Source organism: Euprymna scolopes, chromosome 32 (genome assembly GCF_053919585.1).
Source record: "Euprymna scolopes isolate OS-2025 chromosome 32, ASM5391958v1, whole genome shotgun sequence".
In the NCBI taxonomy this organism is placed as follows: Eukaryota; Metazoa; Mollusca; class Cephalopoda; order Sepiida; family Sepiolidae; genus Euprymna; species Euprymna scolopes.
Window position 1 is genome coordinate 42,239,823 of NC_136513.1, and position 17,950 is coordinate 42,257,772.

At 33.5% G+C, this 17,950-nt stretch overlaps 1 protein-coding gene across 2 annotated transcripts in view; it reads left to right on the forward strand.

Annotated features, from left to right (window-relative positions):
- The window catches only part of LOC145256304 (metabotropic glutamate receptor-like), a 242,264-nt gene that overhangs the window by 221,784 nt on the left and 2,530 nt on the right, over nt 1–17,950 (forward strand). Inside the window, exon 4 of one of the 2 annotated variants that reach the window (XM_080115033.1) lies at nt 7,297–7,398. The exons of the other annotated variant lie outside the window; for it this stretch is intronic. Coding sequence (XP_079971159.1) covers nt 7,297–7,398 — 102 coding nt within the window. The remainder of the gene's footprint in view (nt 1–7,296; nt 7,399–17,950) is intronic. 2 annotated transcript variants of the gene reach the window in all.

Consider the following 17,950-nt stretch of genomic DNA (forward strand, 5'->3'; position numbering starts at 1 on the left):
TACAAACAAGATAGCTATGAATGGCTAGGCACATGGAAATAGAATTTCATCCAAAGTATAGCCCTATAGCTTTTTACAACCGTAATGATGGCACGGAATGAAGATTGGAGAAAAGTTATAGGGCTATACTTTGGATGCAATTCTATTTCCATGTGCCTAGCCATTCATAGCTATCTTGTTTGTATACTTTTTGGCATACCATCCCTATATCCTTTTGCATTTCCAATGCTTTTTTATTCTTGTATATATATATATATAATATCCTAACTTAACATATAAAGGCACACTGTATCTAAAATTATTTTTTTTTATTGAAAACACGGTTTTACACTCTTGTATTACAACTTCATTTCTATATATTCTATTCAGTTCAACGGAAACGTAGAACTGACACAAATGAGATAAATTGATAAGTACTAATAAATATCCATAAAGTAATATTGTGCTACATAGTTCAATACAGATAATTTATACCTCTCGTCCAGCACCTCTTGACAGACAATGGTCTTTTTTGCCTTGTTTCTGCGAATGTTACCTTTTTAGGTTACATTTCGTTGAATTTGTGAACAAGAGCTGCACGTTGAAATTACCATGCGTTTCTTTCTCATATCATTAAAAAAATTATTATTATTCGAAAATATATACTATTATATTCGAAAATATATATAATGATCACATATTATTATAATCGAAAATATATATAATGATCATATATTATTATAATCGAAAATATATATTATTATATTCGAAAATATATATAATGATCACATATTATTATAATCGAAAATATATATAATGATCATATATCATTATAATCGAAAATATATATTATTATATTCGAAAATATATATTATTATAATCGAAAATATATATAATGATCATATATCATTATAATCGAAAATATATATTATTATATTCGAAAATATATATAATGGTCATATATTATTATAATCGAAAAAATATATAATGATCATATATTATTATATTCGAAAATATATATAATGATCATATATTATTATATTCGAAAATATATATAATGATCATATATTATTATATTCGAAAATATATATAATGATCATATATTATTATATTCGAAAATATATATAATGATCATATATTATTATATTCGAAAATATATATAATGATCATATATTATTATATTCGAAAATATATATAATGATCATATATTATTATATTCGAAAATATATATAATGATAATATATTATTATATTCGAAAATATATATATGATGATCATATATTATTATATTCGAAAATATATATAATGATCATATGTTATTATATTCGAAAATATATATAATGATCATATATTATTATATTCGAAAATATATATAATGATCATATGTTATTATATTCGAAAATATATATAATGATCATATATTATTATATTCGAAAATATATATAATGATCATATATTATTATATTCGAAAATATATATAATGATCATATATTATTATATTCGAAAATATATATAATGATCATATATTATTATATTCGAAAATATATATAATGATCATATGTTATTATATTCGAAAATATATATAATGATCATATATTATTATATTCGAAAATATATATAATGATCATATATTATTATATTCGAAAATATATATAATGATCATATATTATTATATTCGAAAATATATATAATGATCATATATTATTATATTCGAAAATATATATAATGATCATATATTATTATATTCGAAAATATATATAATGATCATATATTATTATATTCGAAAATATATATAATATTATTCGAAAATGAAGTTAAATCAAAGGAAAATAGCTCCTTCATTTTGTCCACGGTTACAGATTGACCTTTGTAATGCTAATATCGTGAATTCTTCTTTTTTCAAGCAGTTTTTATCTCCAAAAAATTGTATTTGGCTTTGTTTCAAAGTGTAACATACATACTAACCACGGAAGGAACAAACAGCATTTTATGTAGGTTCCAACTGTTTGTGTACCTGCGATATTTGTAAGATATCAAGATAAAGATTTCCCCATCTACATTATTTGAAATATATTTACCAAACCTAACAAAAATAACCATCGATTAAGAGAGGAGGTGCCTTTTCCTGGAGACCAGAAAGCGAACATCGCCGTCGACGTCGTCTTCGTCGTCGACGGCGTGCTGTGCAGACGGGAAGAGATAAGCTCAAGTTATTCCGGAGAGTGGCACCAGGTGGCGCTGCCCGAGGCAAGATTCAGATGAAAGAATCGAAATGCGAACTTCGAAAATGACGACGCGGATTCGTTCGACACGCGACGAAAAGACGAATAACAAAGGCGATGACTGAAGAGAAACAGAAAAGAATGATGAAAACAAAGATGGCGACGAAGATGTCTGCTGACTTAAACAATGGCGTCAAGTAGAGCCATATAGTATTTAAGCAAATAACACCAAAATTATACGCTATGGAATAAAAAAAAGAGCTAAATTTAAAGTTTCGTTATACTATTATATAAAAGGAAGTTTCTGTGTGCCTGTCTGTGTGTGTGTTTGTGTGTGTATGTTTTTGTGCGTGTCTGTGTGTGTGTTTGTGTGTATGTTTATGTGTTTGTGTATGTGTGTGTCTAAGTTCGTTCCTTATGGACCTCTAAACGGTTGGACCAATGTTTTCGTAATTTAACACAAATTTATATTATATATCTGGCAGTGTACTTACGTAGGATTTTATATGTGTGTCTTTGACGAGTACCAATAATCGATAATTCAAAAAAATCTAGTGAGAGAAGGGACAGGTGATTTTAACTAAAGTTAGCGTCTTATACAACATAACATCACGAGTGCATTTAAGAAATTTTATTACCACACAAACAGAAAGGACCGGCATATAAAATAAAGAGAAGCCTATTTGGTATAACAAAGGCATGTTCGAAATAAGTGTTCCTTTTTAGAGCACAATTTAACCATGATATACAATTTTTGATTTTTAACTTTTAATTCAAGCCATTATGCATGTTTTTTTTTTTTTATATAAAATCAATAGTAGGTTCTTTAGTGTGCAATGTAGACTACAATATATTGTCGACGTATTGTCTACATGGAGTCATATGAAGTCTTATTCCAGTCTAGAATCTAGAGCAATCAATTCGACAATCATCAGAACATAATATTTTAATGAAGACAGGAAAAAAAAAACCCGTAAAGTTTTAAAATTTAAACTAACGACACAGGTTACGGGCTAACAATGTATAAGTAAATTCTGTATATATATATATATATATATATATATATATATATATATATATATATATATACTAGCATTTCAGCCCGGCGTTGTCCGGTTGTTTGGATGTGTATGTTGAGCAAAAAACAAAAGTGGTAGTAGGAAGGCAGGCTCGAACCCGTACCGCAAAAGAGGAAAAGAACGGGGTAAAACCTAACGTTTATGCTGTTACGACCACCGCCAAACTGGAAGCGACATTTTTTTTTAAATTAAGGCTAGATAATCTAAAGGAGAGGATAACTTTAAAAAATATCGGCGAAATTTTTGAAAGTTACCCCCACCCTGTAGAAAAGTACCTAATTTAAGGGGAAGATATTAATGTGTTTAGCCAATTTTTCGATATTTGTCGTATGAAAGGTCTAACTTTAAAACGATACTGATCGTGGTAAAATCCGTCGCCTCTATTGAAAGTTTAAGGCAGACATGCAAACATACATACATACATACATACATACATTTATATATTGGTAACTAAACATTTTCGACCAAAACTGATGAAAAAGCTTGCCCTGTCCCTGAATACCCTTTATGTAAAATTTCAAATATTTGGACTAGAAAGTGTCTAAGTACTTTGGCGATTAAGGGGTAAAAGTTTAACGATTTGATCTTTGAGAACTCTACAAAACTTTTTGGTTTTTTGGGTCTAAATACGTGAACTTTAAGATATAGGTTTCTTAGCCATGGATCTTACTTGATAACTTGATTTGAGTCCTAAACAATAATTTGAAGTGGTCATAATAGGGGTCAAAGTTAAAAAAATTGACCATTTTTTTTGTTTTACTCAGCATACACCTCAAAACATCAGGGTTTTGCATTATCCCGATAGGTCGCCTCTTAAAGAATTGAACTTACTCTCTTCCTTTAAATTTCCCATATATATATATATATATATGTATATATATATATATATATATATATATATATATATATATATATATATATATATATACAGGGTGACCCAAAGGAAAACAAAATCTTAATGTAGGCCCTCTGGAACATATGCTATAGAAAGAAGCAAAAAGGCCAAAGACCCTAGTGGTTTGATGCGATGTTTTGAATATAATAAACCAGTTATGACGAAAGTTTCATTTCATTCGGACAAAACACTAAGAAACGGGGCCTAATTAGAATTGGGACCCGTTTTTATGGGTCGCCCTTTATATATATATATATATATATATATATATATATATATATATATATATATATCATATACAACATTCCAAGGAATAGATGGACTGAAATAATAACAAGCTTTAAAAACGGGCAGGAAAAAAAAAGGAATATCCGCCTTACTACAAAAATGTTTGGCTTATTTTGATGTCTTTAACCTCCACTTTTCTGCTTATGCGGATACTTTATTCAAATATAAAAAAAATCTTTTTATCCAATTATTGTTCAAGACATATTGTTTATTTCCATAAAAACATCGTGTCCGAAACGATCGTACAATCTATTGATTTTGTATTTTTTTGCTAAAAACAGCCTATCCTCCCTTGACAGTGTGCAAAATAGACTTCGTGGCTTAATGGGGAATTCCCTTTTCTCTTCCCTGCAACCTTTCTCCCACAGAAGAGACGTTGCGAGCCTATCTTTGTTTTTGTTTTTTTTTTTGTTATTTCCATGGCAAGTGCTCGTATGAGCTCCAATCTCTGGTCTTCCCTATCCAATCTTTCACGAAAAACATCCGCCTAGCTGAAACCACTGTCAATAATTTCCCCCACTCTTTATCTGTGCCTAAATCAAAACGTATATTCCATGAACAAAGCTTCTTTCTTAGAACGACACAGCTGTGGAACTCTCTGCCGCTTGCCTGTTTCCCTGCTGACTTAAACTTGGATGTCTTCAAGTCTAACATAAACAAATTCCTGATGAACCGCCCCCTTAAGTAATCCGCTTTATCAAATCTCCAATACTAACGAATAATACAACACTACCCCATTGATTACTGTACACGCAATAACCCTTATCCCCGAGTGGCTTGTAGACTTTGAGAAGTGGTGATTTCCATGTAAAAAAACTAGTTTTTACTTCAAAACTATGAATATATATATACATATATATATATATATATATATATATATATATATATTGTAAAGAAGTGAACCATAGCGGAAATTCACTCGACTAAAATAAAATAGAAAACGAAGTGAAGAAAAGGAAAAAAATGGGAGAAGTTACACGTAACAAATGTACAATTCAGTAAAATAAATAAGTCGATTAAAAACAAGATCGTTAAAATATACCCGAAGCGCTTTTCGTTACGACTAACTTTTCAAGGATATAAGCCTGAAAAATATTATTTTATTTATTTATTTTATTTTAGAATATTTGGTAGTGGAATGGAGTAAGAGCGGAGAGGAGGTTAAAAAAGTAACTATTTTAACGATCTTGTTTTTCATCGACTTATTTTACTGAATTGTACATTTGTTACATGTAACTTGCCCCATTTTTTTCCTTTTCCTCATCCCGTTTTCCATCTTATTTTAGTCGACTGAATTTCTGCTATGGTTCATTTCTTTACAATTATTCTAAAATTTTGCCAATCGAATAAAGATATATATATATATATATATATATATACATATATATATATATATATATATTCTTCGTATTGCCAGGTTGAAACATACGGTTGGAGAAGTGTTTATCATATAATATTTTAGATACACCAAGAATCCTTACCTGTTAGGATTTCCCTAAAATTAAACGATATGTTTGATTTATATGAGCCTAAAACATATCAATTCTTATCCATGAAGATAATTGGCTTAAATGGGAAGTTAACTGCCATTAACTAAATAATTAATAATTTTTTAAAGAGCAATTCCTTCCATATTTCAACGCATTCGTGGTAGCTTGTAATAAGTTAAAAGAAATTAAATATAAATTAGAAAAAAATAAAGCAAATGAACGTTAAGTAATATTTTTAAATAGAATAACTAAAACGATTCTATTCCAACAAACACAACATTGTGCCGATTATTAAAATAGGTTTTCATCCATCGATATACGGATGTGGTTACTTCTTGAATGCAGATTTACATTTGATTGAATAGAATATATAGAAATGAAGTTGAAATAAAAGAGTGCAAAAGTTCGTTTTCAATAAAAAAAAATTATTTTAGATACAGTGTGCCGTCATATATTAAGTCTGGACATTATATATATATATATATATATATATATATATATATATATATATATATATATATATATATATATATATATATACAGGGTGACCAAAAAAAAAACAGAAGACATTCAAATGTGTTTCTGGGCATTTTACAGTCAACGGAGAAAAAAAAAGGCCAAAGACCTTCGTGTTTTGATGTGATGTTTCGAATATAATACACTAGTTATGACCAAAGTTTCATTTCATTCGAACAAAACACTAAGAAACGGGGCCTAATTAGAGTTGGGTCCCGTTTTGGGGGGGATCCCCTGTGTATATATATATATATATATATATATATATATATATATATATATATATATATATTAATCAAATTGTGAAAAAAAATAGCAATAGTAGATGTGTCTGCGCGAGCTTTTGTATTGAATTTGTGTCGGAAAACGACGGTGTAACTGTGTTGCAGACAATACACAAACATCGCATCAATACTAATATGAAATTCTGAAAACACGATTTCAGTTTTTGGATATTGTAGACATTTAACCTTGATCCATTTGGATATCAGCTGTTCTTTGACAGGGTATCTCTTGATAAAATAAAAAGAACCTGTGTATCTTTTTTTATTATTTATAACCTCTTTATTAACTGTTATTGCTGATCGAAGCGGCCAACTATCTGTTTAGGTGGTGTAGATTTACCCACAGCGTTACAATGGATCAAAAGGGAATATTTTCATAATTCATTTTTTTTAATCTATTTTCTTTGTGTTTATTTGCATTGAAATATCTATGTTGTTATTGTTGTTCATTTTTATATTTAATGTTTTAATACGATGTTTTTTTTCAGGCGAAATGCAACGTGTACTTTTTATGTAAATATAATTAATAAACTTACAATTTTAGATGTTCCGAATGCTTCAAACTTAGAATGTCACCAATCATTAAATACAGACGATGATTCGAAGAATGTAACCACAATTTCGGATGACAAATCGAACAAGAAAGGTAAAAAAAAAAGAACTGAAATACTTGATAGAAGTGGATTTCCATGGTCAACTGTAAAAACGGCACGGTAGAAATGGCACTGTAAAAATGGCATGAATATGACAGGTAGACAGCAATGTTATAAGTGAGATCGTAAAATGCACGGATAAAACAAAGCACGGAAACATAGCACAGGTAAAGCATCTGTAGTTAATCGATGGCACCCTTAAAAGGCACAGTAAAAATAACACTAAAAATAGTATGTTAAGGAATGCCACGGTAGTATACATTAGGATGGTGTAAAAATAATGTCGTTTTTTTAACATGAAGTTGAACGTAAAAAAACGACATTACTTTTACACCAACCTAGTATATGTTAAAATAGCACAATAAAATTGCACCGTTAATATATGGCACAAATGTTGCATCATTTTTCTTAGTTTTACTAGAACTGGAATGGAACGTGCCCCGGCGAATACTTTAATGCCCCCAACTAATCCATAAGTCAGCAAATTTTCACCCCTTCACTGTTGAGGTCCCCAGATTTCAGATTGACTTTCTTTAACAGCTTCTTTCCTCGAATTCTCTACAACTTTGTTGTTTCCCTAACTGTTTTGTCAACATCCGAATGTTTAAATATAATGTGAACAAACATCTAGCTGCTTCCATTTACGTTGGCCCTAATTCCAAGTATCCCTTTACGTCTCAGTGGCGCTGTGTCTTGTTTGGAGGAAACAAACTAAAGCAACAAAAAAAAAAAAGGAAAATCTATAGATACCGCTCTAGTCAACAAATAACTGAGGATATATTCAAACAAACAGTCGCTATATTATTATATAGACTCATAATCTTGTTAACGTCAACCGTTTGAAAAAAAAAACACTTTTTTTTTTTATCTCCGGAGAATTGGGCGTATCCAAAAGAATCACCAAAGTAAATAACGTATCGTTTCTGTCAACAACAGCGTCTATGCAACTTGTTTCGCTTCAGCTATTAAGCTATTACTGAATGAATGACTTATTTTTCGTGTTTTTTCGAGAACTGACTTCCCAGTTGAATTGAGTTCTCTCCCTTGTTTCATTAATTTAGCCTCAACTAAACTCATATCTCATTGCTGAAAATGCAATTAAAGAGCCATTAACGTTTTTCATACAGTAACACTCGATTCCATTTCTGTTTTTGTAACTAAACAAGTTAGATAAAACAAAATTAATAAATGTAGATAAAAAAAGTGATATACAAGATAGATCATAGTTAGTAAATAACACGAAATGCAATAAGCAATTTATGGATATTAGTCTAGTTATATATATATATATATATATATATATATATATATATATATATATATATATATATATATAATTATAAAAATTATAATAGAAGTTTCATCACATTTTTGAAAACATTATTTCACATGTTAATATTAAAATGTAAAAAAAAAAATGTTATAAAAGATTCTACTAAATGATTAAGCTAGGCATATATGAAGTTATAAAATATATATGGCAATTAAGCTACACGGAATATTGCACGTTTCATTCTCGTGAGAATTTGACAGGCTCATGCAAAGAGCTGTGATTAACGCGCGATTTTATATACGCACATACTATTGAATTTTTAGTTAGCCAACAGCCTCCTAGTTTCCACTGCGCCCATCCCAATCAGCCACTAGGCGGAGACTTACGGTTCACCCCTTCCTTTGTGTGGGTTTTCATGGAAAGAGTAGATATCTAAGTAAGCTGACCTATTTTTAACCTAGGTGAAGTTAGATATTTAAAAAAAAAACGACGATGACGAAGACGTAGTTAGATATGTGTTTTTTTTTCTTTAACTCGGATATTATTTTAGTATATATATATATATATATATATATATATATATATATATATATATATATATATATATATATTATTCAGAATAATATTATCTAACAATCAATTGGTATGGAAACTTGTGATTGTATGCATTACAAAATATTACTGACAGTAATATCCTATAAGTACTATCCCATCTAAATAAAAATTGCTCGATATACAAGATAGAGCAAATAAATAAAATTTTAGTCATTCAATGAATTTAAATATTTATGACGTGAAATGTTGAGTTTCACATCAAAAGATTTTTATTATTCTATGCATGACAAAGAATACATTAGAAATATTATAACTCCTTATCATATAGGATTTCTATGTCTACCATCTCTTCAGAGGAGAAAATATTAGCAAATAATTATAATGGTGTACACCTTATTTGCTAAAGTCAATAAGACATGGAAAATCACAATTAAAAGTTTTTTTTTAAGTATTTAAATATCATAGAGTAAGGGACGTTAATGAAAAGGATATGAAAATTCACATCCAAATTGCATGATAAAATCCGAAGTGAATGTCTTTGATAGCAGTGAGGTAAAGCGATCCAATCTGTATTTTGAGTAATCCACATGATATTTTACTCAAAATACATTATTTATTTAGTATATATAGATATATATATATTGTGTACAGAAAGATGTTAGATGAGACAAGTCATTGGTACCGTCGGTTTCAAGCCCGATAATAAGGATCGTTTAAGATATCATTATCAAGCTGCTCCATCAACAGTTGAATAATATCGGGTTGTTTGTAGTGCCATGACGCGCATGGAAAGGGACCCTGCACTCATCCCCGGTGGGCTTTCCTGAGGCCACAATCCTAATTGGAGAAAGGTAAGCTGATGGTTTACTTGTGATGCATGTCTGAAGCTCTGCATAACCTCTTGTTTAGCTCCCCCTTACCGAAACTCTTAAAAAAAAATATGACGACAGTACAATCTAAAAATAAGCTTAAACCAGGATTAGGGACAAACAAATTCAACTTGCCTCCTCCCTTGAGGCTCTCATTCACAAATATCCGTGGGCTTAGAACTAACTTAGCTGATGTTGAAGCATTTCTCTTAACAAATACCCCGGATATCTTAGCACTAAGTGAGACTAACCTACACTCCTCCATTCCCTCTAACCACTTTAACATGCCTGGATATCTCCCACTCTGCCGTAAGGACTCTGACAGACATATGCACGGACTTGGAGTTTACATTCGTAATACCCTTCCATTGACTAGAGAAACAAACCTAGAAACAGATGATCAAGCCTTCATGTGCTTTAGACTAAACATGCAACACAATATTAGCTACTATTATTTTCTCTACCGCTCTCCCTCGACTCAGGACTGCTCCATAATAAACAAAGTATCTGACAGCACAGGCACGGCACTCTCCTTCGACACTAGCGCACAAATACATGTATTTGGTGACTTTAATGTCCACCACAAAAACTGGCTTGGATTCTCTACTCACACAGATGAAGCGGGCAGCACAACCCATAGCTTCACTATATCTCACTCCCTATCACAAATTGTTACGTTTCCAACCCGTTTCCCTGACCAGGAAGAACAACACGCATCACTTCTAGATCTGTTTTTGACCACAGTTCCTGATGACTGCATAACGAAGGCCCACAGCCCACTATGGAACGCAGATCATGCAGTGATAATGGTTGAAATCGCCCTAAACTCTAGAGCCAAAACTGAAGAGCCAGTGCTCAAAACAACGAGATATTATAATAAGGCTGACTGGGAAGCCATCAGGGAACTAATTAGAGATGCTCCATGGAAAAATATTTTCTCTCTCCCTACTGAACAATGTGCAAACGAGACCACTGACTAGTTCAAAACTGCAATCGAAGCGCATATTCCCATGCGGAAATTTTATAGTAAGCCCCACTCTCCCCAATGGTTTACGTCGACTTGTGCAACTGCCATTGCTCAAAAGCAGCATGCATACCGTAGGTTTAACCGAGATAAGTCCAGTTCAAACAGACTGAAGTATATAGAAGCTAGAAATAATGTTAAGAAAGAAATAGCGACAGCTAAGAGAGAATTTACGGAAATCACTAAAAAGCGCATCGAAGCACAAAAACTAGGAACTCGAGACTTCTGGAAAATCTACAACAGTGTAGTAAATAATGGGCAATCAACAATTCCCCCACTAACCAACAATCACGAGGCTGTCTCCTCAGCAACCGACAAGGCTAACATGCTTTCCAGTCGGTTTGCCTCAAACTCAACACTTGACCCTACCTGACTTTCCTATGCGGACAGACGCCACACTAGACGATCTGAAAACCACCCCTGCTCAGGTGCATGCTATCATAAAAAAAACTTTGACACCTCAAAAGCATGTGGACCCGATCTTATCCCAGCTGTGCTATTAAAAAAGTGCTCAGCCGAAGTAGCTTCAGTTCTTACCAAACTCTACAACAAATGCCTTAATGAAGCTTGCTTCCCGGGCTGTTGGAAAACTGCTTCTGTTGTACCAGTATTCAAGAATTCTGGCGAAAGGACAGACCCATCAAATTATCGCCCCATTAGCCTCCTCCCACTTTTTGCCAAAATATTTGAGACCATAATTAACCATGCTCTAGTCCATCATCTTACAGATTCTTAACTACTGACTGACAAACAATATGGATTTAGACAAGCCCGTTCCACAGCAGACATCCTAACTGTGATCTCTGAACGTATATACCATTCACTGGACAAAGCGGGGGAGGGCAGAGCGGTAGCTCTAGATATATCTAAGGCTTTTGACAGGGTATGGCATGAGGGTCTCCTCAGTAAAATCAGATCATACGGTATCACTGGTAGAATACTTAACATAATTAAATCCTTCTTAAATAAGAGAAAAATCCAGGTTGTCCTCGACGGTCGTACATCTAAACAATATGATATAAATGCGGGGGTGCCCCAGAGTTCTATCCTTGGACCTCTATTGTTCCTGATATTCATAAATGACCTCCCCGACAACATTGCCTCTGAGATGGGTATATATGCTGATGACACTACACTCTATGGCAGGCACGACAGGAAGACGAATGAACACATTTCTAAAGAAATGGCAGAAACACTAGAGGAAGACCTCCAATCTGTAGTGGAATGGGGACAAAAGTGGTTGGTCGCGTTCAATGCTGCCAAGACTAAACTAGTTTCATTCAATAATTACAAGAAACCCTCTCTACCACCCATAGCAATGGCCAACAACTCTTTATCTGAGAGTCCATCTTTCAAACTCCTTGGCCTAACGTTCACAGGAAACATGAGTTGAAACAATTACATTGAAGGCATTGCCAGGGCCGCTGCAAGAAAGGTGGGCTCTCTCTACCGTGCTAGAAAACTACTAACACCCGAAAGTATCCTGTACCTCTATAAGGCCACCATTCGCCCATGTATGGAGTATTGCTGCCACATCTGGGCTGGTGCTACTAGTCTCTCGCTCCTTGACAAGGTTCAAAAGAGAGTCGCAAACCTAATAGGCCCTGAACTGGCATCTAAGCTTCAGCCTCTGTCCTATCGACGAAATGTTGCATCCCTCTGCCTTTTCTACAAGTATTTTAGTGGTGAATGCTCTGACGAACTGCAATCACTTGTGCCCCCACGACGTGAGCACCCTCGACAAACCCGACAGGCTGCTAAATCCCACCCCCACACTGTAGAGATCCCTAGATGTAAAAGATCTTTTTACTCCAATAGTTTCTTCCCCAGAACTGCTAGACTCTGGAATTCCATTCCAGGTCCCTGCTTCCCCAACAGTACTGACGTGCAGAAGTTCAAGTGTAACGTGAACCGACACCTTGCTGCCCAAATCCCTACATAGTACCCCAGTAGTTGTTGCCCCTGATAGTAGCCCCCTACACCAAAGTGGCAATTTGCCTTGTTTGGGGTGAAAATGTAATAAAAAAATAAAAAAAGCTGTTTTCAGGCTGAAGAGAGCCTGGTAAGGATACCTTAAACAGTCCTTATTATCGGACTTGAAACCGACGGTACCAATAACTTGTCTCATCTAAAACCTTTCTGCACAGAAAATATAAATACGTTCTTACATTTTGGATTTTTTTTAATTGAGCACTCTGCTGGATTTCTGTTTCCAAAAAAAAACTAATCATAAATATATATATATATATATATATATATATATATATATATATATGAAAGAAATAGTATAATATAATAATAAGTATCTCCACACATTAATTTACTATGGGCTATTAAGATGTGTTTATGCAAAGTTATGCAAATTAATCTTTCATAAGGATTTGTTATGATCTTTCGTCTATACTGAACATGAAGTATTTTAATTTTTTAATATTGCTCATATACTAAAGGAAAATAGTACCTATATGTTAAAAACTAAAAATCGAATAATCCTCAATTTCGCTTGAAGGTCGATAGATTTCAAAGGATCCCATCCATGTCTGTCTTTAAAAATCCCAGCATTTTACTTATTTTTATCACTTATGTTTTTCCCCTTCGCTATTTTCACTTGTATTGCTATCTAAAGAAACAGCAAGTAGATGTAGACGTAGAGTGCTTAATATTATGCACTGGCCAACAGTCTTTTGGTCAAGTTTTTCATCAAACGCGATCTGTTTCGTTGGTCAATCTCTCGCAGCAAAGCTATGTTATTTATGTTGTTTATAAAACTGTCACCGTAGAAAAGACGACATGATTTCATTTCCGTTTGATAAAAACTGGTTTTCTTTTATTGCTACAGACCATCTACTAGTTGACCAGTTATGTACATATCCCAAGAGCTATAGGAGACTTCTATCATGTCTAAAGTGATACAATGTTCAACGGGCGAGATCGGAGATGCGCCGCTGTAAAACCCATGTTCTCTACCGATCCAAGTTATGAAAGCAGATCGATTGTCAGCACCCTGAAAATGCATGCTTGCATTACGATGAGTAACAGGGACGTTTCCAAGTTGAAAAAAAGTTTCCGGCCACGGATATTGTCTTACATGTGGATTCGAGTGAGGGCAACATCATGACAACTTACATCTTCGATGTTGATTTGAAAGTCAACAGCGAAGTGTACCTGGACCTATTAAAAAGTGTGGTGATCCCCTGGTGATCCCATAGTGCAATCAGGTGACCGCTGGCAGACCCTGTGTGTGTGACAGTAGGACTCAGCGCCCGCTCACGAGTCTAAAGGAACAGGAGTGCTACGACTTTGTACCCTTCTCTCATTGACCTCGTCCTACCCCGACCTGAACCCGCTGGACTACTTCGTTTTGTCATACGTCGAGAACATCACCAACATGACCTCCCCAACACCAAAGCTTGCCTGATCGCTACCATCCGCCGAGTATTCGCCGAGTATTCGCTGAGTTCTTACCGGCGCTTATAGGTAAGGCATGCTCCAATCTGGACCCGTATGGAAGCTGTGATTAAGGCTGAAGGCGCTTACATTGGATAAATGTCAGCTCTACTATATTATCAAGTTACCTGAATTGATGTTTTCAAGAAAAGTTTTAAAATAAAGCCGTAGTGTTATTTTTTAAGGGAGACAATTTTATAGTTTCACTCTGTAGCAAAGTTACTCATATAGATATTATATAATATGAATTGCCGCCACATATACGTGAGTATGTACGTTTCATTTTATAGTGTTGTTGTAGATTTTGTCGTTTTTCAGCACAAATTCAGTCATTTCAATTGCATCAGATATTTATTATTGGCAATTGTTTCCAAGTCTAAAAAATCAATTATAGATGTGTCGAAATTAATTGCTATTTGGGTTTGAATTTAAAAAATTTTAATATATTTTTGAATTTAAAAATTTTACAATATATTTTTGTTTTTATTGTTGCGTATCATTCATGATGATAATTTTTTTTATTGGCATTCGTCCTCCTGATGCCTTATGGAGGGAAGAGATGAAGGTTGTCAATGTCCTTGATGACAGTGTTACTGCGGAACGAACTGGGTTCGAAATTGTCACACGCATGCTGGCAGTCCGCGTCGTAAACCACTGTGACAACATCACTTCCTTGCTTTTGGACATTGGAATTTAGTTTTCTACATAGTTTTCACCATTTCCGATGCACTTTTTCCAGCTGTGAACGATGACTGTGCACAGACGACCAAAGCACACTTTGTCATGTGAAGGACGTTCCAAAATTAAAGTCCCTTATTTTTGTTTACTTAAAAGATGAAAAGCTACGAAGACGAGAGTTGTATCATTAAAATGAGCTCATTTTGGGCTCGAGAATAAATTTTCTACATATTCACCACAATTTTCAATGCACTGGAATGCGAGCAATCCAATAAGCTTTATTGCTTCTGACGCATGTCCATGGCAGGAGTTGTTTTCTTAGAGTCTCACACCGAAATACCTGAAACAGAGAGATTAAATTTTCAGATAATCAATGTATAAGTCGAGTCATCATAACTATGCAAATTTGCAATCCGTTTTGATTTATCTGGGAGGAATTAAAAAATAGGAGGCATTACTTTTGGAATACCCCTCGTATTATTCATGAAAAGAATAATTACACCGAAGTACTTTATATTTATGACGTCATTCACATAGGTTAGGTTAATCCAGAGCCACCGCAGCTTAGTTGACCAAGGCTGTATTAGATGACTATCCACCGACAATTCCAACATGTATGAGCGCTTTTTCAACCTCACACCCGGCCCCTCGACCGAGGGGAGAATCGCAATTCTTCGCCGAATGCCGAGCCGCGCTTAAAGCTTCGCTAAGAACCAAATATCCCCTCACAGCCTAGAAAAAAAACTTTATAGGGAACTATTGGCGGGTTCTGGAGGATCTAATACAAATGTTACTTTGATTTTCTGTCCATCCGCATCAGCCATTTAGTTAAGTTACAAAGGTAAGTTTGAAGAGTAAATAACTAGGTAAATAATTAATCTCTCTTCGAAAGAGATTATTTACAAATAAAATCTTATAGAAAACTCAGCACACGTCTCCCTTCTATGTCTTTCTTTATGATAAGAGTTTTATTCGTCTTAGTTTAACCAACGAGACGAGAAACGGATGCATACGAGACGTTGCAAAGGGAAATAACAACCTCAGACACGGCGATTAAAGAGTATATATAAACACCCCACACGTATGTATATAGATATTTTTTGCATGTATATTTTTGTGTATATATATACATGTATATATATATATATATAAAATAACTCTTTTTCAAAGTATTTTAACATGTTTTATTAACTGTTTGCTCATATATATATATATATATATATATATATATATATATATATATATATATAAGAGCAAATAGTCAGTAAAACGTGTTAAAAACACTTCGAAAAAGAGTTAAAACATATTTATTTTGAAAAAGAAACACCAAATAAGGGGATAGTCCTTAATTCGCGGAGTTTCGAAGAAATACTTTCCTTCTCATCAGAGGGTAGAAGAGGCAAAATGCGGGATCGGATTTTGCATGCAAAAGTATTTGATGAACCTGCAAGTAAGTCAAAGATCTTACTTGATAACAAAAAGTAAAGCAGAGGGAATATGGTGAAGAAAAAGTAATTTCACGTGAATGGATAGTCTGGTGAAAGGTAAAGTATCCAATGACGGTAAAATCCAAAAATGTTAATCTATTTTGTTCAATTTAATTTTTATTATATATATATATATATATATATATATATATATATATATATATATATATATATATATATATATTGTGTCAAATCATACAATAAGAAATCAGCAGAAATGGCACATATTGAGAGTTGTTCAAAAATTGCCGCCTTTTTGTATCCGCTTGGGAAACGGCTATGATGGATATCAGCTCTCAATGGAATTATGAAGTAGAGCACATTGAAAATGAAAAATGAAGCTTTTCATTACGATTAATTCAAGAAAATACTACCTCAACATGATAGGTTATAGCGCCCAAGCATTTATGTTTATGGCCAGCTGATTAGATTTTGTCCAGCAAAGGACAATGATTTTTACACGGCCCAAAAGTTACTTCATAGACCATGATTAACTCTCTAGTGGTCAGCTTACTCATTCTGGACAGTTGTAAGAGGTACAAGCTACAGTCTCGTTATAGCAGCAACTATCGTGAGGACACGTCGAGTAGATAACATTTGTCGATTGTTAAACAGTGAGAAAATTTGGCTGCAACCATGTATCATTTTATTTCGTTTTCCTGAAAATTAAAGTAATATAATCTATTATATCTATAAAAATGTGAATATGTCTTGGGGGTGAGGACATTTCTCAACCTATATACTAAACGAATGTTTAATCTATACATCTGGCATTTGGTATAGAAGGTATTCAGGCATAGGGAAAACGTTTTTAATCGGTTTTCATCCGGAAAAAAGAGGCTGTTAAGGAGTCAACATTGAAAATTTGGTACTGCAAGTACTGCAAGCTATGACTAGCTATGACTAGCAAAGACCAGATGTGGGGGCAACCCCACATGCCTGACCTTTAACCAGCTCCCATTTCCCACCTCTCGGGAGCTGGTCCCCTTTTTCCCTTCCCCCTCCCTTCACTCCTCACATTAAAAATCGGCCTTGTGCCTAATTTGCTCGGTGGGGGAGCAAATAAATACCATCAAAGTGTAGTATCTGTTCTTCAGATGCTGCACTTCTATTTCTTGTTCTCTTTCGGTGGAGGAGAAATCCTTCACGACTGAGACAATTTTTATTTTTTACCTTTTCTCCACGTTAAAAAACGACCCTGGTGTTTAACTC